Source organism: Trichechus manatus, unplaced genomic scaffold (assembly GCF_000243295.1).
Source record: "Trichechus manatus latirostris isolate Lorelei unplaced genomic scaffold, TriManLat1.0 scaffold00036, whole genome shotgun sequence".
NCBI classification, from domain to species: domain Eukaryota; kingdom Metazoa; phylum Chordata; class Mammalia; order Sirenia; family Trichechidae; genus Trichechus; species Trichechus manatus.
In genome coordinates this window covers 15916533-15942233 of record NW_004443972.1, presented here as the reverse complement: position 1 = coordinate 15942233, position 25701 = coordinate 15916533, and the positions used below count along the sequence as shown (strand labels likewise).

At 37.9% G+C, this 25701-nt stretch overlaps 1 protein-coding gene across 5 annotated transcripts in view; it reads left to right on the top strand.

Annotated features, from left to right (window-relative positions):
• Positions 1 to 25701, top strand: part of RBMS1 (RNA binding motif single stranded interacting protein 1) — a 139982-nt gene that overhangs the window by 78370 nt on the left and 35911 nt on the right. For all 5 annotated transcript variants that reach the window (XM_023730442.1, XM_023730440.1, XM_023730439.1 and 2 more), the window contains exons 3-4: positions 13725 to 13783; positions 19153 to 19244. In XM_023730442.1, coding sequence (XP_023586210.1) covers positions 13725 to 13783; positions 19153 to 19244 — 151 coding nt within the window. The remainder of the gene's footprint in view (positions 1 to 13724; positions 13784 to 19152; positions 19245 to 25701) is intronic.

Here is a 25701-nt window from a genome sequence, read left to right as displayed (position 1 = left end):
GGCTCTCATTATTTATTCTTCTTCTTTCTTCTGAATTACGAATGTGTATTATTTGCCAGGTGCTATGCTGGGACCTCATATACAAGGGCTCACATTCACTGGGGACCACAGACATGTAAATATTGTAGCAGTGTAGTGAGTGCTGTACCCAGGTGCTGCATGGACAGACAGGCTATGGCGGCGTAGCGCAGAGGCAGCACTTAGCTCAGTCGGGAAGGTCAGAGAAGGCCTGCTCCTGGAGAAGGCCATTAAACCGCATCTTGCAGGGTGACCCTGAATTACCCCAGTGAAGTAACGTCTAAAAGGGTAGGAAATTAAAGTCGAAGAGGGCAAGTACAAGGACTTGTATAGGATATATAGGGAAGCTGGAGCCAGCGTAGGTGTGGGGGAATGTTGACCAAAAAGGCCTGTAAGCTGAATTCCTTCCTGTGATCAGTGTCATATATTTTTCTCAATGCAACCTAAGTTTATTTTAGTTATTCAGGGAACTTGAACTTGCGCCTAGTCAGAAAACCCAGGTGTTTTCATGTGAGTAAGCCAGGCCTTTCCCTGACTTTGTGCAGTTCATTTTCCCCCCTTAGAACCCAAATGCAAGACTTATTTTTCACTGTTAAGTATTACTGTGTTGGCTTTGACCAAGTATTCATTCTAGCCTGTTGAAATCATTTTCAAGTATTAATTCTAACAGCTTACATTAACTGTCCCTCCTAGCCTTGGGATGTTTATATGTTTGATAAGTATGCCATCATTTAGCTGATTTGTGTCATTATTTTAAATATTTATTTTTAAAAAAAGATACTGATCAAGAACAGAGCCCTGTGGCGTATCTAGAGACTTTCCTCCATGTTAACCGTGACCATTGACCAGCAGTCTTTGGGTTGGTCACTTATTTACTAGTTACTTATCCAAACAAAATTTCATCTTCCCTAATTTCTTCATGTAGTCCACAAACAAATAATGATTTTTATTTAGCTCAAATCAAAACATACTATTATCATTCCCAAGCAGAACAGTCTTTCACACTAACCCCCAAAATAGAAAGAGTAAAAATTAGATGTGCATGACTTGCTGTTAAGAACTTTCCTGATCAATTGTTCATTTCTCGTGTTTCTCTAATCCTCTGTTTACTAATTCAAGCTGGAACTTTGCTTTAGATGAACATTAGCCTTTCTTATCTTTAGTTTCTAAAATCTAGGGTTTGGGGTCGTCGTCCCCCCCCCCCATTTAAAGAACCTGAACGGCACTTTGCCAGTCCGTTAGCACCTTTCCTGTTGAGGTCAGGATTTCTCAAAACAACCGAGATTGGAAAATGCTTACTGACTAGGTCATGTGAATAAGATGCACCTTTAGGCTTGATCTTGAGACACAGCCACCTCGTTTGCAGAGTAGAGTCTGAAGAACATCTTCTGGAAAATGCAACAAATTCAAGCTTTTTTGAGAATGAGACCTATTACCTTCCTTTGGGCTGTGATAATTATGTGAAACCAATACTAAAATAAGCATTTTGTTCTTTTTAGTTACATTTCTTTCATATAATGATAATTCCCCTCTGATTTTCTTAAGTTTTATGATTCCAAATTTTTGGAGCCTTTCTGCTGTGCCCTTGAAATGGCAGCTTACCTTTATCTGAAGTATATAAGGACAGTCTTGTTCAGGGGCAAACCAGTAAGGAAATCAATATGGGAGCTTTATTTATCCTTTTCCATCGGATCCACTCTTAGTGCAGTAACCGTTGTCACCAGTGACCTTTGAGCTAAAAATCTAAGTTCAGAAGCATGAACTGCTCTGATAGACTGCGTTAACATTCCCTTGCTTATATAGTCCACGTGCGTTTTCAGTAGTGAAATATATCGTATTCCCAGATTGTTTAGAGCTGAAGTGAGTAAAATAGATACCATTTTCTTTTTCAGTCTGTTATTCAGACTGGCTTCTCAAGGTCGTAGGGCAATCCAACTTTGTTACTTTAAAATAGGATGGACTGCTTTTGGAAATCAATACACTCATGCTGGGTTTTGGATCAAAGGCAACATTAATGTTCAGTCTAAGAAATGTCCACTTTGACACCTGCCTTTTTAGCTTGTGTCAGAACCAAGAGAAATTTCTAGGTAATTTTGCACACTCTATTTTAATAATTTCAGATAACTTTGTTTTGCCTCAGAGAGCATATTTACTTTCACTCTTCTGTCACACTGTTTTTGTTCTGAATGAAGCAATCATTTAAGTTGGAATTTAATGCATTCAATCTCTACAGTCTCTGACACAGTTTTTTGGTGGTTGTGTGTGTATTTGATTTCCAGTTTTAATTTATTTTAAAAGGAGCAAAAAAATTAGAGATATTTGAAAAGCAATCTATGAACAAAAGCCCTTCTTGATTTTTGTATTTCTCCTCCAACCTTTCACAGTTTTCTTTTTAGTACCAATTTTTAATTCCATGTTAAACTCCTAAATTAGCTTGCTTCCTCTGAGTGTTTTTCTAAGCTAAATTGGGATAAGATACAAGGCCATGTCGTTTTTCAAGGCAAAATGTCATATTTCCTGTCTCCCTACCCCTGCCAACCTCCCGTAACTCCTCACACTAAGTATTTTAAGAGGAAGAATTTAAGTTGCACGTTTATGTTTTATTCATTCAATCTATATATTAAGTGGTTACAGTGTGCAAAGAACTGTGCTTAAGAAGTAACAATAAAAATGGTACAATCTATGTTTTGTCAACATTTTACAATATAATAGGCCCACAGTGGTATTAAGGTAAGGAGGTGGTCCAGCTTAGTGCTCTCAAATGATAATACAGGTATACTTATTTGGAGGGAGGTGGGAGAAGAGGATAATATTTACTGGTAATTGAAAACCTGTTATAAGTTAAGCACTATACTAGCCCCTTAATCCTCATCACAATCCTGTGAAGTAGATGTTATCATACCCACTTTACAGATGAGAGTACTGAGGCCAGGCAGTTACACCAGCGTCACAGAGCTGGTCACTGGCAGAATGAGCATTTGAAGACAGGTCTCTCTGGTTGCAGACTGTCTTCTTCCATTATAACATTGTCTTTCCTATGATACAGTACAGATAAGTACTGTATAAGCATGAAGGCGAGATTACCAAAGCAAAGGCAGTACATTACAGGTTTTGATCGGGGAGGGGAGAAGAGAATTTAAGAAATACTCAGTCATGGTCAGTTCGTAAATTCATTTCAGAAATAAAAGCACTTTCTATAATCAAACTGCCTTTGTTTATAAAATTTAGACATTAATCAGTGTTTGTGACTTTTAGGGATTCAATTTTATGATAATCTACATTTTACTTGCAGAAGTCTGGGTTCAATTTTCGGCATGCATTATTTTCCTCTGACATATTAGTTCTTGGGAGCATTAGTCTGGGTCTGGCCATCTGTGACTGCATCCCTAAGTGTGGCAGTACAGTGACTCGTGGCAAAAATATTGTCATAAAATGACCCTTGGTGTGCTGTGTGCTCTTAAAACACCTTAAAATAGTATAAAGCTGTTTTACCTTGATTGCAGAGCATAATGGACTTGATACTAAACTATAACAGCAAATTTGTGTAATAAATCAAATGCTTTGTAATGTGCTTTTTATTTAGAAGAGAGGTTTTAAGTTTTTCATAGGATAGGACAAAAAATGCATCTTTGCTGTTTTTTAATGAGGCAGTTTTAATGTTCATTCTCTGTAAATTATTTAGTTCAGGCTGTCCATGCAATAAATAGACAGCATCAGTTGTTACTATTATCTAGCATTTGTAATAGATTAGCCAGTGTCACCCAGGAATATTGAAAAGACAGATTAGCAGGAATGGTTCTAAATTTAGTGAGAAAAGGTTAGTAATCTCAAAATCTGGGTACAAACTACCAATTTCATATGTACTCCCAAAGGATTTGTTTTCTTAAAATTTCAAGATTATGAAAAATCAGGTATCTAGGTGTATATATTTTCCCTTAAAAAATATGATGCTTTTGCCCCAAAGCTTCTGTAATTTATTCTCATCTCCTGTAAGGCAGTTACACGCTAGTCAAGGGCTGGACCACCTGAGGATGGTATGAGCTAGTGCTAAATTATCTCTAATCTGCAGGCTTTCAGTCTGTGGCTGGAGCTGGCACTCCTTTTTTCAAGACGGTACAGAAAAGTGAACAGTGGCGGTTCCTTTTTCTCTGTCTTCTCTGAATTAACACAGAGACAAGCCAGTGGCTTTCCATAGCTCAGATACCGTGGAAGATTTTTCTCGGATGTCGAGTTAAGCATTCAAGGCTAGTTCAAAGAAGCCCTTTGTCTTAAATCTCTTCGGCCCTTTGGAGCCTTCCCATTCATCGCCTAGCACTCTTCACCCTTCTATTTTAATTTCTTGAACATGACTGTCATTGCTTGAGTACGAAGAGCACAAAAATAAATAAAATGTAGCATCTCTCTCAGCTAATCCTGGGTGTGAGATTTTCACTAACCTTACTGAAATGCTGCTTTCATGATTTCATTCTGCGCTTGCAAAACCTCCAGCTGCATTCTGTTCCCTCCTTTTCCAAGAACTCAAGGCCCTCAAGGCCCTCAAGGCCCTGTTTTCAGACTTAACTTCCATTACTCCCCACCCAGGTTTGCATTAAGCACGCTCTTCTCTTTTTGTCCTCCACAGGCCACCTAAATTTCTGCTTTCCCTGAAGTCTTCCTTGCCCAACTTGATCTCCCTCCTGAGTTTATGCCCCTTTATTTAGCATTCATTATGTAAGGTCTTATATTTTTAGTAATTCTTCAATATTAAAAATTCCTTACATTCTCCCAACAGATTATCCTTTTGATGGCAGGAATGATGTATATTTTTCATAGGCTTTGTATGGTGAAGGGCATACTGTAGTCATGCTGTAAATATTTGTGGGTTGGTTTCTTGATCTGGTCTCTCCTTTCTTGACAGCACTTATCTTTCCTGTAATCCATTCACCTTCAGCACCAGGTTTTCAGTAGTTTCTGACCTTTAGGTCTGCAGTCTCTTTTTCTACCAAGCATTCTCCACTTTCATACTCTGGCTCCAGACCTCACTGCATAAGCTGTAGCTTCTTTTCTACCCCATATTCCAGGAATCATGTATTCACAAAGACATGCCCAGCCACACAACAGAAGTGGAAGAAGCATTTATCTAATTTAAGAATTAAGCCAAAACAACAGGAATGAAAAATGGAACATCTTTCTGTATATTTAATATTTTTATGTCTTGCAGAAACATTGAAAATGTAGAAGGCGAAAAAGCTAACGTCTTAAAAAATCAGTTTGATATTGATTGCTATATTTTAAATTTCACACGTCTTGTATCTCATCTTCAAATGCTAACCACTTCCTATACCAAGTAAATAAAGTATAACCAGCTAAATTATTCAAGATAGTTAGGCATCAAAATAACATGGATAAATGACTCCTTCTATTTTATTTCAGACCTCTTTCTCCAACAAACTTTTAGCAAAACAAGTGTAATTTATATCTTCTTTACCTTTCCCTTTTCAGCCTTTGAGGAGCCCTGGGGGCTCAGTGGTTAAGCACTAGGCTGCTGACCTGAAGGTTGGCAGTTCGAACCCACCAGCTGCTTTATGGGAGAAAGATGGGGCAATCTGCTTCCGTAAAGATTACAGCCTTGGAAATCCTATGAGGCAGTTCCGCTGTATCCTGTAGGGTTGCTACAAGTTGGAATTCACTCAGTGACGTTGGTTTGGTTTGGGTTTACTCAGCCTCTAGGATTCCCTGGGTGGTACAAATGATTAACCCACTCAGCTACTAACCAAAAGGTTAGAGGTTTGAGTTCACCCACAGGCACTTCAGAAGAAGGCCTGGTGATCTGCTTCTGAACAATCAGCCTTTGAAAATCTTGTGGAGCACAGTTTTATTCTTGACACGCATGGGGCTGCCATAGTCAGAGTCAGCTCGACGGCAGCTGTTTTTTTTACTGGTTTATTCAGCTTCTGTTAGAAGAGCTAAAGCAAATTTTGGGAAATCTCCTTTTCCTAGGAGATCACTGAAAAAATAAATCGGCAAAAAAGCAAGGTATAAAATACAGTATTATCTGTGCGTGTGTGTTTGTATGCCCCAAAAAAAAAGTTACCATCAAGTCAGTTCCAACTCATGACTACCTCATGTGTGGCAGAGTGTAACTGCTCCAGAGGGTTTTCTTGGCTGTAATCTTTATGGAATCAGATCACCAGGCCTTTCTTCTTGAGAGCCACTGAAAGGTTCGAGCTGCCAACCTTTAGGTTAGGAGGCACAAACCATTTGTGCCACCAGGGACCTTTATATGTATGTATGTATTCATTTTTTCTTTCTCCCCAACAAGTCCAAAATAAGAAGAGTTTTCACTTGTGGCCCTCAAATCCATTCCCATCAAGTAGATACTTTAAAGCCAGTCTTGCTCTTCTTTTCTTTGCTGATACATATGTCCTGTTGGACATCATATTCCAAAATAGAAGTTTCAGCTACATGTAAAGTCTCGAGGTAGGTAACTCCTTTCCACGTTATCAGCATCTTTCTTAGAGAAGTTTTTAGCAGTTACAGAATCTACCCTCATCCCCTTACTCATTTGGAGTGTTCAGATTCAAAGTGGGAATTGCTTTGAACCTATGGAAAAATCTGTGGTTTGTAACCCAAGTTTCTGCCTCTGTCAACATGCTTGGCCTTTAAACTCCAAAGCAATCTTCCCACCTCCCCCACCTTTGCTGCCTGTTAGCTGTGTAGCCTTGAGCAGGTCCCGTACTTGCTCTGCTCCTCAGTTTCACATCTACACAATGGTAATAATAACTCTCACTACTCAAAAGCTTGTTGTGAAGATTAAAATGATTTATCTAAATCACCTAGAATGATGTGTAGCATACCATAAGAACTGTGTAAATAAATGTAAGGTGTTACTTTTATTATTCCCCCGAGTAAACTCACTAGATCATAGGACTTCCAATGTTGATGCTGATCCTATAGCCACTTTCGCAGAAGCATTGGGTTTTGTTTTCTTTCTTTTTATTTCATTTTCAATGCCCGATTCCTCCTCCTTGCTGATTATTGTCATTTGCAGACATAACGTCTCTCACAGAATGCGTGAGTCTCTCTTTTTCCTTCAGAGGCAGCTCAGCTATTAAACAAAAACAGTCATTCCATATGCATGAGTGATATTTGGACCTTTCTCAAACTTTTTAGAAATTATCCTTTTTTTGTTTACGTTATAAGTGTACACTTTTTCTTACTAGTATTTTCAAGACATTCGTTGCTTTTTCAGGTTTAATAATATTCATAAAACATTTCAGAACTAACCACAAACATTGCAAATGACCCCATAGTGATGTAAATGAATTTACAACTGGAATGACCAATATTAAAATAACTTATCAACCATTATCACCCTCTGTTGGTAGTGGTGGGAGAGCCTTGGCTTATAACAGGAAAGGTTTCAAAACCTCCAAGTTCCCTCGCAAAGTGTGTGTGTGTGTGTGTGTGTGCGTGTGCGTGTGCACGCACGCACGTGTGTATATGTTCCTGCGCACACTCATGCTGCCTGCGTGTGTGTACATGCAAATAGAACAAAGCTTATAAAGATAGGCAACCAGTTTGTTAAACGTTCATATCCAGGACTCCAGGTGATTTCAATTTTTTTCAACCTACTTTTCTGTGTCTTCTAATTACAATACGCACATATTTCTTTTATAATCCACATAAATTAACAAAAAGGTAGAATTTAGGAGGGACCAACAGTGGTTAAGAGCTCAGCTGCTAACCAAAGGTCAGCAGTTCGAACGTACTATCTGCTCCTTGGAAACTTTATGGGACAGTTCTGCTCTGTCTTATAGGGTCACTATGAGTCAGAACCCACTTGACAGCAACGGGTTTGGTTTTTTGGGTTTTTTTAACTGATGGGGGTAGGAACCCTGGTGGCACAGTGGTTAAGAACTCGGCTACTAACCAAAAGGTTGGTGGTTCGAACTCGCCAGCTCTGAGGGAGAAAGATGTGGCAGTCGGCTTCCATAAAGATTTACTGCCTTGAAAACCCTGTGGGGCAGTTCTGCTCTGTCCTATAGGGTTGCCATGAGTCAGAGTCGACTCAATGGCAATGGGTTTAACTGATGGAGACAGTAGGAGAAAAATTAAGTTTTGTTTACTAAATGCAAACTAAAATATACTTAGATTTTATATTACAGCAAACAAAAGAAGAGCTATAAGTGGAAATGAAGGGAGAAATGGGTAAGGCTGTGGCACACACAAAACTATATAGTTTTAGTAGTCTAAGCAAAAAGTTTGATGGAGATAACTGCTTTTATCAGCCAAGTTCACTTGGGCCAGCAGGTTTAAATGTGAGCTTTTATGTGTTATCATCTTCCTTTGAAATTCTAATTCTTCTGTAATCACATCTCTTAATTACTCTTTATCCTTTTACTGTCAAAGCTTACTCTGGAGTGGATTATCTGCTCTTAGCAAAGAATATTATTTTCTGGGCAGCTAGGGCTGTGGTCTGAACATTGTTACTTTGAAGCAAGATGAAACCTAAAGATTCTTCACATTCACATTTTTTCCATAACATTCTATGGCTTGCGTTCCTGGGCGTGCATCTCCTTTGTGTTCTTAGAGAGTGAATTCTGCCGGCCAGCAGTTTTGGTTCTCTCAATACATAGTAAGATCCTGTTCCTTAATGATGATTTCTTAGAAAACAAGCTGTGCAAGTAGGAACAAGGGGAGGTGGAAATCTGATTGCTTTATAAATTTTTATAAAGATACATTATTCTTGTAGGCACTAAGGATCTACGGTAGATTTAGACTAAATTTTAATTATCTGTAATTGCTTCTCTCCGCCCACTCCCACCCCTACCCCCAGCCCCACATTATTAAATCTTACTGTAAGTAAAACAGTAGAAGGAGATCCTGGCTGCTGTGAACCCTGCACCCCCTTTCCTGTTCCTTGAGGTGCCACTTGATTGGCCGCTCTTCCCCATATTCTAAGTCTGAATCTTTCCTGGCCTTTTTTCATGTCATCAAAACTGACTTGTTCTGTACGCCATTCCCACAGTACCATGATTGAGTCATCCACTGAGACACTAAGTTAACCAGGGTCTGAGAGGTTGAAAGTGATCCATCTTCCAGTTCAAGGGCGTCTGTATTTTAGTGGGAGCCTCTTGTGCCGTGAGTGGTGTGACATTGGGCAGCCCAAAAGAGAAGATACTTTAGGGCAGGGGAACCTTTCAGCACCCCTTAGATAACTCCAGATAAGCAGCTTCCTGATCCACTTACATGCAGGAGGCCAGTATGCTGTAGCCCCACGGACAGAGTGAAAGGTGTTTTCTGACTTTCTGGGAAGTCATGGTCTATCAGTCTTAACCGGCAAATTACGATGAAAACCACAATAGAAAGTAAAACTGATAACTTTCTGAAATATCTGTTCTCCTCCCCTCCCTTTTCTGTCTCTTTATCCCTCTTTCAACCACAAACCACACGGTTGTTCCTTGTATTTTAAACAAACAATAACTTCCTATGACTTAGAAAATAAATCTATCCTTAGCACAGGGGACCTTCCATTTTGTTACCCTCCTTCTGTACACTGAGTGAGTGTATAGAGGAAACATTGTTTCTCAGAATGCTGGCATAGATAAATTGCAGTGAGGACTTAACCATTATTCATTTTTGAGCTTTAGGATTTTAAGCAAGATCTCAGGCTCAGAACTTCTGTGAGTTTTTGTTTTCCCACTGGCAAAAACGGGACTAACAACACCTACCTCATAAGATTGTAGTAAGTTAAATTATAAAAAAGACCATACATGCAGTGTGCCTTCATGCAGTACCTAGAACATAAGTAGAAAATCAGCAAATGTATTCCTCTTTCTCTTTTCTTACAGCTAAATTTTTAAAGAGATTAGGGATGGTTTCAGTGAAGAAGATAATGTTTGAATGAGTCTTTCAAGCGTGGGTAGGGTGGAGTCATGGAAAGATGGGAGAGACATGTTTAAAGTAGTATTTACAGTACAGGTAGTCCCCGACTTTGAACAGGGTTCCGTCCTGGCAACTCTGTTGTAAGTCGGTTCTGATGTAAGTAGAATTTTCATTATTATTGCCTTTTATTACCAGTATCTTTATAAATCCGATCTTTATTTGTCTTTGGGGTTTGGAAACATTACATATAAACTTACAGATTATATTTTAATACATACATACATGCATAAAAAATACATAAATCATAAAATTTACTCTAATGATGAAGAGTTAGACGACGTTGGCATTTTGTCAGTTGTGGTACTAACTGCACTTGTGGAAGGTTCTAGAACATCTGGATTATCCCTGGGAATGGGGATGGTGTTTCTAGTCAGAAAATTAGTGAGAGTTGTCTGTATGTTCCTTTTCTTTATTTCCTCATGTATTTCACGGTAACATGTCACTGCTTCCCAAACCTACCTGTCTGCTTTAGCAAAGCGATCGGTGTTGGGGTCCATGTTATCAAGCATCCAAAGCCCCGGATTTGGTTTAGAAAACTAAATCTATTTAGTAGTGTTTTGAACAGTAAATCATAGAATTGAACATCTGAGAATGATAACATCAGCAAATTACGAACTGCAACACTGTATATAGTACATATTACTAATGATAAGATATACCCAAAAAAAAGGACAGTTGTAAGTACCATTCTTTCTAAGTCAAATATGTCGTAAGTCGGGGACTACCTGTAAATTAACTGGTCAGACAATGTTGGATGGGCCAGAGGCTCAGGGCAGGGAGAACTATTATACACTTTATGCATAAGTCTAGGGACAGTGAAGGGAAGAAGAACATACCGAAGACAAAACTCAAAAGAGTGATTGACTAACTGGATTCAGGAATAGCTGGGTTAATGTCCCAATAACCTGAGCTTGATAGAAAATTGGGAGAATGACAGTGCTGTTGATGGAGATACGGAGAGGAGACAGGGAAAGATGTCTTGGGGTGCTGTTGAGATGTGATTTAAAAAATAGTGTGAGGTGATATTTAAATATCTTAATAGGATATTAAAGCAGAAAGAGGAAGAGACAGAAACTAAATCTTTGTGGGATTAAAAAAACAGGAAGGAGAAGTGGGCACCATCAGCGGACACATTAATTAAAACCATGGCATCAGATGAATTTCCTAAGAAAAGGACAGGGTGAGGACCAAATATTAAACTTGATGAAAGTACTCGGTTAAGGAAGGGGAGAAGGAGCCTGAATGGGCGAAAAGAACCACAGAAGGAGTGCTGTGAAAGGTGGAATAAGAACCACCAGGGCGGAGTGCAGGGCCCCAGAGGCAGAGAGGGTCCACTTTGCCGACATGGAAGTGAGGAGTAATGTCAAATGTAGCAAAAAGGATCAAAGAGAACTGAAACTAGGAAGAGAGTGTGGCATGGATTGAATGAGTATCAGTGCTGCCAAGAGCCTTTCCTCTTTTCTCATTTCCCACATCTTCCTTTCTCCTATCCTTTCCTGAACTTGGGCCATCATTAAATGTTGACAGCAGAACCAGAAGTGTGGAAGACTAGTAGTCTCTTACCTTCTTCTAAATTTCCTTTCTTCTGTTTGGTTTTGCCTTGGACTCCTTGACCTTAGGCAGAATCTCTAGATTTCTGTGACTCTAAATCCCCATATCCTAAATGGGGGTCATACCAGTTTTCTTCCCTACTTTTGGAACTGTATGAGGCAGGAATGCAATCTAAAATGCTTTCATCTAAGATTTGTACGAATGAGAGAGCCCTAGTAAATATCAAGTATATAACCTAGGTGGATAAATGGTTGCTGAAAGGTAGTCTTTAAATTACTTTTTTTTTTTTTTTCTGGCTTGTGGATTTTTTTTTAAATTATTTTTATAAGCTTAGTGACTTATATTAATGTGTTATTATAAATACTCAGAATCTCTGCAGGGAATTGAAAGTGTTTGTGCAGCATTATGCCTCTTGGATGTAATTGTCATTTGAACCTTAAATTATCTTTACTTTCATGCCTAGTTAGTAATCGTTTGATTACAAGATTACACAGAGTGAAAATAGGGAAAATGAACTGGAGGAGAGCCATGGCTCAAGCCAGTTGCTGCTTCTAGATAAATGTATATGAGATTTTCCAATGCATAAAAATAGAAATCTCCAATATTCAAAATGATTTAAAATACTAGACAGATACTCCATTTCCTAAAACTTTTAAGAATTTTTTGTTCCTTAACATCAGTTGTGAAAAAGCTGTTAGAGAAAATGTGAAAATTTAAAAATTCATATTAAAAAAAAAAAAAAAACCCATTGCTTTTGAGTCAATTCCGATTCATTGCGACCCTATAGGGCAGAGTAGAACTGCCCTGTAGAGTTCCAAGGAGCAGCTGGTGGATTTGAACTGCCGACCTTTTGGTTAGCAGCCAAACACTTAACCACTGTGCCACCAGGGCCCCATATAACCAAAAAAAACTGAACCTGTTGCCATTAAGTTGATTCTGACTCATGGTGACTCCATGTGTGATATACAGAGTAGAAGTGCCATGGGGTTTTCTTGGTTGTAATCTTTGTGGAGGCAAATTGCCAGACCTTTCTTCTGCAGCACCACCAGGTGGGTTCAAACCACCAACCTTTAGATTAGTATTGGAGCAAAAACCATTCGTACCAGAAAGGGACCTTAAAATTAATCTATAGGAAAGTAGAATTTTGGAATTTACCACATATAAATGAGGAAACACTTGAGTCTCAGAGATATGAAGTAAATTATGCACATTTCTCAAAGTCTTTGATTTTTAAGAAAATAACAAAAAAGTTTTTTTTTTTTCAAAAGGCTTTCTGCTTTCTCTCAATGTTTAGAAGACAAGCATAGATAACAGTGCTTTTCATCACAGTCTGGTTGCTATGAGAAGGTGTGGGTTTAGTACATATCTTTAAATTGGACTGTCACTTTTTCAGTAGTATGCACTACATTTTAATGATCTGAATATTTTTGCTTCTTACCCCATCTTGTACTACACACTAAGGAATTTAAATATATTTCTCATACCCTCAAAATCAATGATTAATCTCTGGTTTATTGTTCTGTATTTTGGATTGTCCATTTCTTGCACACATGTGCATGCACACACATTAGTTAAGTATAAGAGAATATGGTATCATCATTACTAGTGAATTAGATGGAAGAGGTATTGATATATTTATGAAGTGATAAAAATGTTTGGTAAAAATGACCTGTTTTAAATACATCATTAAGTGTGTTAAACACACACACACACACACAAACACGTCCATGTACACACACACGCCCTTCTGGAATAATCCAGAGCCATGGAGCACTATCAGGAGAACCAGAATGAGTAGATACAGTGCAGGCAGCTTTCTGCCTGTATTATTTCATAAGGACTGTGTGGATCATCTTACTTTCCTTTGATAATTGTATAGCCTTGCATTTGGCTTTGTATTTAATCACAGACATAGTGTTAATAGAAAGTTTTTAAAGAGCTTATATTTCATTTATTTGTCCCAAGATTGTCAGGTAAGTACCTGATTCTTCAAAGTTAAATACCAAACTGTAACCCAAAGGTTCAGATGGGAGGCCTACCCATTCCTTTTTTTTTTTTTTTTAGCTTAGTTTTGAGTTTAGATTCTCATTTCCTGTCCCCTAGTAAAGAACATTTTGTATTTTAAAGCTTGCAGATGTTTGAAAAGTATGTGTGTTCTCTGGACTTTGACATAAATAAGGGTTCCTTAATTCTAACTTCTTTTTTTTCTTTTTTTATAACTTTTTTAGGTATGGAAAAATAGTTTCTACAAAGGCAATTTTGGATAAGACAACAAACAAATGCAAAGGTATGTTATCTTGGCTAATTATTTGCTAAATCATAGCTTTTAAAAAATTATGGAATGTTAAACCTGATCTTTGGTTTCAAAACTATGTCCATTTTATTAAAAACCCAGTTTCTGTCTTACACAGTATCAGCATTGGTTATGTTTGACCTTGGTCGAGTTTTGGCTGGAAACCCAACAGCAGCTACCAGTTTGCCAGAATTCCAGATTTGATGCCAGTAGAGTTAACATGCAAAGTACTGGCTGGCATTTAGCCCCTGCTTTTAAAAGGAGAGTAGAGTTAGAAAATAGCTTTTCTTTCCTGAGCCTGAGGAGATTAGAGCTGCTTACTGAAGACCATTGGACTGTATAAAGAACTGAAAAGATTACATATTGTGCAAATTGGCACTATTAATTAGAATAAAGTAGTTTTAAGCAGTACTTAATTACATGTTTCAATACTCCCAATTGTTCTCTGCTGAATGCTTGTTGATAATATTGGCAGTGGGAAGGAGAGAACCATTTTCACTGACCGAATTGTAATAGGGAGGGGAGGTCATAAGCCCTTTGAAATACGCTGCTGCATTAATTTGATGCACTGACCTTCAGTTTTCCATGTAATTAAGATGAGCTCATCCAGCTCCATGAGCTGGAAGAGGAGGCGTCTACAGGCACCACCGATGCTCTGTGGTTCTGACTTTTAATGATCTAGCATCTTAACAATAGGCATGTGATTTCTAGAAGAGGGAAGAATGGAGTCAGCTGACTTTGAGTCTAACTACTGACCCCATGAATTGAAATAAGGTTGACAGGAATAGGCAAAGAAGGTAAATCTCCTCGTTAATTAGACTCCAGTTTTTTAAGCAGTGGTGATGGCAGTGGCTTAGCGCAGTCTGAAAAAGGCAAAGAATATAAATGAATGCTATGGTAGGGCCTCTCTTAGAAGCCAGCCATTTCCTTTAATCTAGAATTGAAGTGGTTCATTGTATTTCTTCAAAGTGCCTAAATGTAAAGGAGTTATTGTAGCAAACATCTAAGCCCATGTTTAATCGACATGGCATATATAGGTGGTTTTGCTTTGGGATAGTGAATAGAGCAGTGCTTTGTATAGAATGTACTCAGATGTTTTAAGTAAGTTAAAGGAGAGTCACACTGAACACTGAAATGCGTACACTTAGTTGCCAGGGATAGTCTTATTTCACATGTTTATAAATGATTTGGGAGAGCAGGAACACAAGAAAGTATTTTGGTTTTATAAAGAAAAACGGATTCTTGCAGGTGTAAAACAAGACATTGATCTCAAACATCAGTTTCAAATCAGGAGAGAAATCACAGTAGACAAGGGGTCATAGTGTTAGCTTGCTCTACCCCCTGTTTTCCCCCCAAAATGAAATCTTACATGGCAGCTCAGTATGTTAAAAAGCAGAGTTAAGTGAGGGAGAGGACCCAGAGGCTTTCTTGGTTGAATTCTCCATCACACCCCTGAACTGCAAACCACTATTGTACACTCTTCTCACATGAATACGTATTCCCCAGGAGCCACAATTACACAAAATGTCCAACATGACCTAGAAAAGGTCTGGGTAAAAATAAACTAATGCCAAATCTAACATATTGCCATAACACAAACCCCTGGGCATATATTCAGTTGACATAAGTTGGAAACAGTTGGACAAGGTTCTGAGATAGGCAGAGAGATTTGTAGGGGCTTCTGAATAAGGGCAGGAATAGTTCAGAACTGTTTTCAGATACATGTTTCCTAGACATCTTCCCTTAAAGGTGGGTCTCATGAGACACATGAGTCAGAACTGACAGCAACCAGTTTAGCTTATAATGAAGTTAGTTAACGTACTACCCATTTTATAGGTAACTTGAGATGAGATATACAGACACACAAACACACACACACACATAAATAGGTTCCAGATGAGTATTGATAAATTAATGGATAACAGATCAATTATAGAGTATTACTACAAATGAAAGGTGCTTAAGTTGGGTAGTAATTTTTTGAGATTGAATAGATCAAAGAATTTTATACCTGGAAATGAGAGATCCTGGAGGTCACAAAACATTGTCATAAAGCATATTTTGAAGACTTTATTGGTTTGAATACAACATGTACCTTAGTTACTAAGTTTAAAAATTTATGGATCAGTTGCTCTTTTATATTTCAAATATTGTCTTATGTAGCTAACAAAAGGTATTTAAATACTTACCAATGCTGGTATATATGGCAGTTGGACAATGAAGCTTACAGGGGATTGATAGGGAAACTGATAATTATTAATACTTAGAGAACCTCATTTAAGACCAGAACACACACACACATATACACACGAAAGTAAAAATAGATGAGGATAAATCAGATGAAAGGGAAAATAAAGGTAAGAGCAGGAAATCTCAAGTTACTACAAAAATGCCTTCCTTAAGGCCCTATGTAGAGTCCCTGGGTACTGCAAACAGCTAACGTGCTTGGCTGCTAACCAAAAGGTTGGAGGTTCAATTCCATCCAGAGGTGCCTCAGAAGAAAGGCCTGGTGATAAACTTCCAAAACATCAGCCATTGAAAATCCTGTGGAGCACAGTTCTAGACTGACTCAACAGTAACTGGCTTTTTTTTTTTTTTTTTTTTAAGTTCCTATAGGCCCTTGCCAGGAGCCCTGGTGGCGTAGTGGTTAAGAGATTGGCTGCTAACCAAAAGGTCAGCAGCTGGAATCCACCAGCTGCTCCTTGGAAACGCTATGAGGCAGCTGTACTCTGTCCTGTAGGACTGCTGAGTCAGAATTGACTGGACGGCAACGGGTTTGGTTTAACAGGTTTATAGGCCCTTGCCAGCAGGAGCCAAAAACATAGCCATGCATTTCCTAGTGGCCAAAGCAAAAAAGAAAACATAGCTAGTCCCATGATTCAGTCATCACAATTTCCAAAAACCAGACCCACTGCCATCAAGTCAGTTCCGACTCATAGCAATCCCATAGGATTTCCAAGGGCTGTACAGAAGCAAACTGCCACGTCTTTCTCCTGAGGAGCTGCTGGTGACTTTGAACCGTCATCCTTTCAGTTAGCAGTTCATCACTTTAACCACTACACCACCAGGGCTCCCCAACACAGGGTGCCCACGAGGGCAGCAGCAGTGGGAAATCCAGGTTGCAAGAGAAATGTTATCTATTCCTAGTATGGAGACCTGAGCAGACTCCTCCTGAGGATCCTCAGTGAGAAGATGCTGGATTATTTCGTTTTATCTTATCCTCAAAAACATCTTTCTCATAATCTATTTCATAGAATCTGTGTAAGTCAAATCTTATATAGTCTTGTGTTTATTTGAAAAGTAGTACAGACAGAAAATGCAACAGTACAAGGTGCCTGCTAAACTGTTACATTTGTCTTCAGCAAATGTTTATGAAATAGCTAGAGTGTGGTAGGCATTGGAAAAGGCCAGGAAAAGATGTAAACAACTAAAATACAACCATTATGTTTTTTTCTTAATAAGAAAGTAAAAGCTAAAATAATACTAGTAGTACCTTGGCTTGAATAGTAACTTTAGGTACAGTGACATAAAAATTGAGACCTTCTGTTTATTGTAATTTATTGACAGTAGCAAAATTTGGGGAGAAACTTAAACATCCATCAGTAGTTTGGCTAAATTAATTATGATACATCTGTTTAGCTAAGTGTTCACTTATAACCTGCTGGAATTGTGTTTGGTACTAAAATATGTGTGTGAATGAGCGAGTGTGTATGTGCCTGTGTGTGTCTCCAAAGAGTGTTGCATGTTAGCTTTCAAAGAAGATTTCCAAATAACACCTAAAATATGTTTAACCTAATTTCTAACCTGATGGTTGAGTAGCATTCTCTGCTTTTACCTGGATCAACCTTCTTTTTCTCTCCATCCTGAGTATTTCTTGACTGGTTACATCAAATTAAACCTTATTTCAATCCAATTCCAGGTAATATAAGAAACCACTTCTTGTTTCAGCTTTCACATTCATCTCTCCTGAAACATCTGTTTTGTAATCTGTAGTCTCTTCCTTTTCCTTACAATTTATTTTGTTCCCAGGCAATTTTTTTTTGGTATTATCACTGCAAAACTGACTTTTGAACTGTTTCTGAGCTTTCTGTTGGGTATGTGTATTTGTGTATGTGATATGTGTATTTGTCTATGTTGATACTAGTTCCATACTGTCTAAATTACTATTTCTTTATATTACCTGTAAATAAATTATAGGGCTAGCCCCTCTTCTCTACAACCTCTGGTGATTTTCTTTTTCAAAATATTCTTTCTTATTTAATTTTAGAATACTTGGTTTGAGTTCTGAGAAAAAAAATTGTTAGTATTTTGCCTGGTACTTGAATTTTTACAACAGTGTACTAGATATAATTTAACCTTTTCTCAATAATTTTGGAGTTACCACAGCAAAAAGTCAGTGATTGTTCTATCTGAATACAGTGATGCCCATGAGACCTGAGATTCACAGGGCTGTTTGTGCTTAAGCTGCATAAGTCCTGTCCTTTGTGTAGTTTTTCTTTTTGTTGCTTGTTACTAGTTTTCGCTTCTAGATGTCATTCATACTCTTGTTCTATAGCAGTCCTACCTTATCCCTTATCTTCCCCCCACCCCCCTTTTTTTATCCTTGTTTCCTGCTTTTGATTCGTTGTGGCCTGGGAAAACAGACGACCAACTTGTTAAAACAGTTTGTAAAACTATGGATGGATTACTTTGAATCAGAGCCTCTCTTAGGAGGTTGTTTAGTTGTTTTTTTTTATATTTTAGGGCATGAGGTGATGACAGATATTTTGGGAATCTGGAATAATTTTCCCCCCTTCTTTATTTTGAAGGTAGATAAAATGAGCTGTTCTGGGTAAATAAGAAATTTTCAACCAAGCACTAAAATTTAGATTATTTTGTATTTCGGGTCTCTAACGGTTGTACTTATTTTAATTACTTTATTTGAAAAATAAAGTAGTCTGCAAAATAAATGTAATATTTTGTTTCTGTCATCAGTAAGCTCAGTGGGATGACTCCACCATTCTTACCAAATCATTCAAAATGCTGTTTCTCTGAAGTTGATTTTCTTTTTGTTTTAAACCCTGGTTGTTAACTCAGATGTCATTTTTCAGTAACTACAGGACACCTGAGGAGGAGAGCTTGAATAGGAAAAAGTTGATTTTTTTTTTTCCACCTTAAAGGGAGGCTTCTCTAGCCAGTGATAGACACTGGGGAGAAAGCCTGAGGAAGCCACAGCACTGTGAGGTGAGAGACTGGGACCTGGCAGGACAGCAGTGTTTTCGTTCTGTTGCCGGCATCAGAAACAAAATAGAATCATTCTTTTACTCCTTACATAATAATCATAAAATAATGGCTTACTAAACTAAGTGTGTTTTGCATTGCAGGTTACGGTTTTGTCGACTTCGACAGCCCTGCGGCAGCTCAGAAAGCTGTGTCTGCCCTGAAGGCTAGTGGGGTTCAAGCGCAGATGGCAAAGGTGAGTTGCAAGCTCCGCGGCAGTGCTTTTTAAGCCTGACCTATCCTCATTCCAGTCCCGTTTGCACGATACCCTCCATCCCAGCTGGCCACAGTTACTTCAGAATGCTGGTCCCACGCCTCCACACCTTCACCTGTAGCTGTTGTGCTGCAAACTAGTCTTGATAAGTTAATGTGTCAAGAACTTTTAAATGTATGCAGTTACACATAGTAAATCATGTAGCTCCATAAATAAATCAAGGAACAGCACCAGATTTTCTCAGGCAATCAGGTATTTGTGGTTCTTTAAGACCTATACTGTTTCTTGAAAAATAATTTTTAAAATGTCAGTGTTCAAGGATTAATACAATTTAGGCACACTTCAAAAGATAGTTGGGTGTAGAATGTCGTATTTTGAAAGAATAACAAAAATACTTAGCATGTACATACGCTTTATACAAATACTCTTAGTTCATAAAGCAAATGTAAGCTATAGATGCTATTTCTTCTGTACAATAGGCAGACATTTTTAGACACTGATCATTTACAGGATATAAATCTTATACTCTTCAGTAGTTCTACAGTGACTTTATTCAGCTTTGTTTCTGATGAGTTTTTAACATCTAGATGAGGAATATTGATAAAGGATCTTTCCAGATGAGAAACATTCCTGTATGTTCCAGGATTTTAAAATGGAGACCATCTTTTTCATGATTAATGTATATTTTAGCACACTACACATGGATATTAATTAACGTAAGGTACGCTGTTTTCCTGGATACTTATGTGGTAGTTTTCCCTCTAAGATTTTTGCCTGTAATTTCTTAATTTATTAATGCAAATGGAGTTGACCTATTAATCAATTAAAGATCATCATCATCAAAGATAAGACATTTTATGATACCTAGTCCCTTTTTCGAGATTAATAATTACCTTAGATAGACGTAGTGAACTCAGAGAAGTTGGCCTCACATGATCTGAATCACTAGTTCAGATGAAATCATAATTCTAAAAGCTGAAGGGACCTCAGATTGTCTGGTCCAACCTTCTGCTTTCAGATAGGTGTGATCTTTTTATTAAGAAGAGTTAAGATTCCAAGAAGAGAATAACCTTGAAATGGCCTGAGTCTCTTAAGTATTTATATTCCGTAACAGTCATTATCATTACCCAGTAAATACTTGAGTCATGATTGGTCCAGGAGTCATTATTGACTAAGTTAATATTTATGTCCCATTCTTTATTACCCAGTAATAATATCATAATACTTAGTACCTACAATGCAGTTATAAAGATACTCGTGTAATCAATCATGTAGATTTTTCCCCATCCATAGTCCTCAATTGCTATGGAAAATATTATCAAGCCTGAAAATCAATCAGTTTGATATTTTGAGTATTCTTTTCAAAACATCAATAATTTTATATTATCTGCCTTCTTGAAATACAGAGGAAAGTAATTTTGTGCTGTCCTCTGCTGCTTCTAAGTAGTAGAACATGACCATACCCTGATAAGATCCACATTTCCAAAGTTGAAGTTAAAGGACTCTGTGGTAAAGTGATAAGTTACCTGCTAAGATCCTAAGGCTACTGAAGGATAGGTATATAGCTACCAAGATAGAGATTAACCTTGAATAAAAGAATCCATGTAAACAAAGATTTCAGGAATTAAGGTAGGGGATCACCTTTCTAAAGTAGTTCTTGACTTTCAATATTTCTAAAGTTTGGATTGTGTTGGACTTATTTTAGATTTTCTTAAGCTCCAGAGTAAGAAGTTAAACAGAAACTTTAAATATTAAGCACCATAATTTTTCAGATTATTGTCTGTAGAATATAGAGCAATTCCCTGTGGAATTGTTGAAAGATAGTGATTTCAGAGGTTTTAAATATATGTGTTGTGAATATGCAATAACATACTTTGCATAATGATTCGCAGAATGTTAAATCCATCTCTGTAAACAATGTGTAAGCATATAAGCAGGGCTTTTAGGGCACAATCAGAAAACAACTCTATTCTTTCCTCCCCTCTGTCCATTCTAACTCACTCCCTGAAGCACATGCTTCCTCCTCCTCGGATTAAAATCCAAGGCAAGTCCCCTAACTTTTCTGGCCACTTTCAGGTAATAGAAAGTCTTCAGTCACTTTTCTCATTTCAGGTCTTTCTGGTTAATGTTTTTTGGTAGAATGCCTGTTGATGTTTTACATTAAAATTTCACAGAATACACATACCTTTAAATTTTCAGCGATTTCTATAAAGGAAAAAAATTATATCATCCAAACTCAATACAGTATTTTAAACAAGAGGTTGTATGAGAAAAGTTTCAAATTTTATTCCAAATACAGTTTGTAGAATGTCGGAATCATGTGTGGAGGTTTTGAAAACTGCTGAGAGTCAAGTCAGCAAAAGGGATTTGCATCTCTGATGTTGCTGGAGCCGAGAGACACCGCAACCTACAAGCAACTGTTAACAACCATAGTGATTATCTGGTGATCAGGAAACAGTGTTTTAGAAGTTTGCATTTCAACATTACCATACATTATGTGTGTGTATGTACACATATGTAATTAATATGTGTGTGTGTGTGTGTAGATATAGTTACATTTTATAAAATTAATTGGGGTTGTGATTAATGTGTAACATATTATAATTTTCCTACTTAAGATAATGCCAAATAGGTTCCTGGTTAAAATTTTGATGCTGAATGTCTGATTTTCAAGAACAGATTACTGATGTTAAGTGTGTAATGGCCTATAATTAAAATGTCCAGTCCGTTTATTTGACAGAAGTATGAGTCTCGTGTAATGTTAAAGCTTCTCCCTTCCCCAGCTCAGCTCTGCTCCCAGTAGCAAGCCTACAGAGAGATAGGAGCATATGTTATTTTCTTTCCTGTTTCCCAAACTTATGTTTTTCCCACTTCTCCATCAGCTTGCAGGCTGTGGTTTCTAACCTCTCCAGGGTCAGAACAGGGAGAAAGGATGGGAAAGTTCTTTCTTAACCTGACACTGATGTAATCTTTCTCTCATGAGATGCTGTGTGAGTTTTTTTTGAAGATCTCTACCCTCTCCCCCAAATTGATGGGGATAAGAGGTCTTGCCCCTGAAGTTCCTTGAAGACAGGTTGCATATCCTTTGACTGATATCTTCAGCTCATGATAGTCTAATTATCTGTCTTCACCCCTTTCTTCTGGAATCTCCTTACCTCTTAAGGTAGCCTTCTTGGGAGGATCTAACACAGCCCTGGGCCAAGTCTACCTTGTGTGGCCCACATCTGATCTACCTTTGCCATCTCTCAGTAGGAAAGTAGTTACTTCGCAGTCATACTTACAGACCACTTCAGCCAGCCTGTTGCCTTTTAGATTTCCTCTGGTTTAAGTTAGACATCAGTCTGCTGTGTCTGTCCAATGCACTGAGCTCCATGGGACAGAAATCAAACTTCCTGAGTGATCTATTGAGGCCCTTCTTGCTTGACTGGAAGTTAATAGGGAAGCATTCCACATGGTGAGACTCAGAACACATCAGCATTTCCTTCCAAATAAAGTGCTTGTTCTCAGCCTCTCTAGTCTCCTAAAGACAGGAGGTGGGTGGTCAGCTAAGCAACTCGACCCAGTTCTCAGGCAGCTCCCATGCAGGCTCTCTGTAGGTAGCCTAGCTTCTCACTTTGGAATGTGGGGGTGCCCTCTGCTGAAACAGAGTTAAAAGAGGAATGTTTTCAGAACCTATGAGAAGTGCAAAAGCCTTATTTAGAGGCACCATGAGCACTTACCAAGCCATCATTTCCAATGCCTGTAATATAGTAAATATGTGCTGTTTTTAAGAAGTCTTCACAATGCCTTTAGTCAGAACCAGCCCAAGTGTAGACTGGCACTAGGTGTCGTGTCCACATTGCTTTTTGAATATCAGCTTTCTCATGAGTTGATAATGCACACTGTTCAAAGACCTCCTTAGGAGACTTGATACTATTAAGTTGGCTCGGAAAAAAGGACTCTTCCTACACTGTCTATAGGAAAGGCTCAGAGACTCTGGCAGTATGCCCGCAGTCTGCACATTATGGATTTCTTCAAGTTCCTATAGCATGACTTCATTTCAGGATCCGATTTCTTTTTATTCCATCATTAAAATTACAAAAGATATTTTAAATGCCAGAGGGTTTGTTGTTGTGTATTCTGACTCCATAGAACCATGGGTTTGAGTGTCTGGAGTTGACTTATTCCTCTTTATGCTTTCTGGATAAAAGAGCAGCTGGCACACGCCTTTTCGGGAGACAGTTCTTAGAGGAAGCTTAAGTCTGGCTTCTGTGGTTGAGTCTTTCGGAACCCATCACTGTCCACTTTCCCCTGATGAATTAATCAGGCCACTCACTATAAGGTGTTGAAAATTCACATTGTCATATGTTAAACACTTGCTTTCTTATGTAACAGAAAAAATTAAAGGGCATTCAATTTAGGGAGTTCTGGGAGGAGAGTATAATAGTTTGGTACATTGACTACCAGAATTGGTAAGTGGCTCCATAAATATTCAAAACTGAATTGTAAAACTGCCAGTTGAGAGTGTTAGAGAGCAATGGTTGTTTCTTATTCCTGCTTTGGTTTTCATTGCCTAGCTTGGTACCTGGCACCTGGTAGATATTGAATGTTTGTTGAGTGCCCTCATGAAACTTAATCAGATAAGTTTTCCAGATGGTCCAATGCTATTTTTATTTATGTGGAACTTGGAAGATGTTTCAGATGTATGCATTTTTAAGTCAAAGACTTAGAATCTATGAAAAGAAAAGGAACTGAAATAACTAGCTAAAAAGACATAAAACTACAGTTATGATTGGTGATGTCTGTTAACAGTGACATCTGTGGGCCTTCAGCACCTCTTAAGGCCTGCCAGGGGTTAGCAGATCATCCATCATGTGTTATTTGGCTGGTGGCAAACTTGCATTTTTTTTTTTTTTTTAGTAAATAGGCAAGCAATCGAGCAGGAATTTAATCCCCCTTCCACACACAGAGGTCCACCATGCTCCAAGCAGTTTGCAGTCGCATGCCTGCGAGCCGTTCTCTGCTGGTTGGTGAACCTATTCAGTACAAGAGAAAACAGATGTCTGCTCCTTGTGCCAAGTCTCTTTCTCGCATTTTAGGAACCACTCCACACGCAGACAGAGGTTTTCGTTAATTTCTTTCAGATGATGACTGAGTGCTTTACATTACGCAGGACCTCCAAGCCCCACTTTTCTACTCAAGTGAACATTAGTAGCCGTTTATCCCTCTCACAGCCAACGTGAGATCTAGTTTTGTACTTGTTAGAGAAACCATTGAACCCTTTCCATGCCCAGGGACATAAAGAGACCCATGGGCCCCTTTGCATATTTGGCCATCCATAATTTACAGTGTTGTCTTTTCAGACATGGCATTGTATGTAATAAAACAGAGTTATGTCTACTACAGATTTTAAAGAGACTGAATTATTTTCAAATAATTCAAGAACTACCTCCCAGTTACTTACAAGTATTGTATGTTCTGTTCACTTTGAATATATGGTAATTAGAATGCATGGACACTTCTGGGGATTAGTTTTATGGCCAGGGCTGTGGGCTTAGGGTTTCTTCTTCTTCTTCTTCTTTAATTTTTAAATTATTGCAACTTTGTGAGCAATGTTTGCAAGACAGATTGAACATTGGAAAGGAAAGATAAATAAATAGCATTAGCTCTAAAGGTCATCCCAAATAGAGAAACCCCGTTAACTAGGGTTGTTGCTATTGAAAGCAAATGCATTAAAATCATAGGAAATATTTACCTGTATTTAGTCTACTCTCTGTCATTATATCAAAGAATGGTTTAAGAACTCAGTTTCTTTCAGAATTTTGATTTTAGCAGTTTTCGATATTTTTTCTTCACTTGATAAACTTTCAAGTTGAATGAAGACTTCAAAGAATCTGTGATATGTGTATGAATACTTTAATAATAAACCTAAAAAAAAAAGTTAAATAAAAACCATTGCCGTCAAGTTGATTCCAACTCTCGGTGACCCTGTGTGTTACAGCGTAGAACTGCTCCACAGAGTTTTCTTGGTTGTAACCAGACCTTTCTTCTGTAGTGCCGCTGGGTGGATTCAAACTGCTAATGTTTAGGTTAATAGCCAAGAGAAAACCATTTATACCACCCAGGAACATACTTTAATAATAGAAGCAACTAAAATACAGATTTAGAAAGTACTTATTCCCACATTGTGAACCTCTTTTTAAAATACTTCACATATGACATTCTCCTGTGAGCATTCTTAAATACTAGTAATTTAGTGTTTTATAATTATAATTTGAAAAGAAAGTACACAATATTTATGATATGTGCTTCTTATGTAACATTTTTTAAAATGCCAGATCTTTGTTCAAAGAGTGTTTTAATGCCCTTTAATTAGGGAGTTGCTAGCTTTATTCTGAATCTGACTAAGCATGATTCAGAGAACTTTCTAGTGAGATAAGTTTGATCATATCACTCCCCT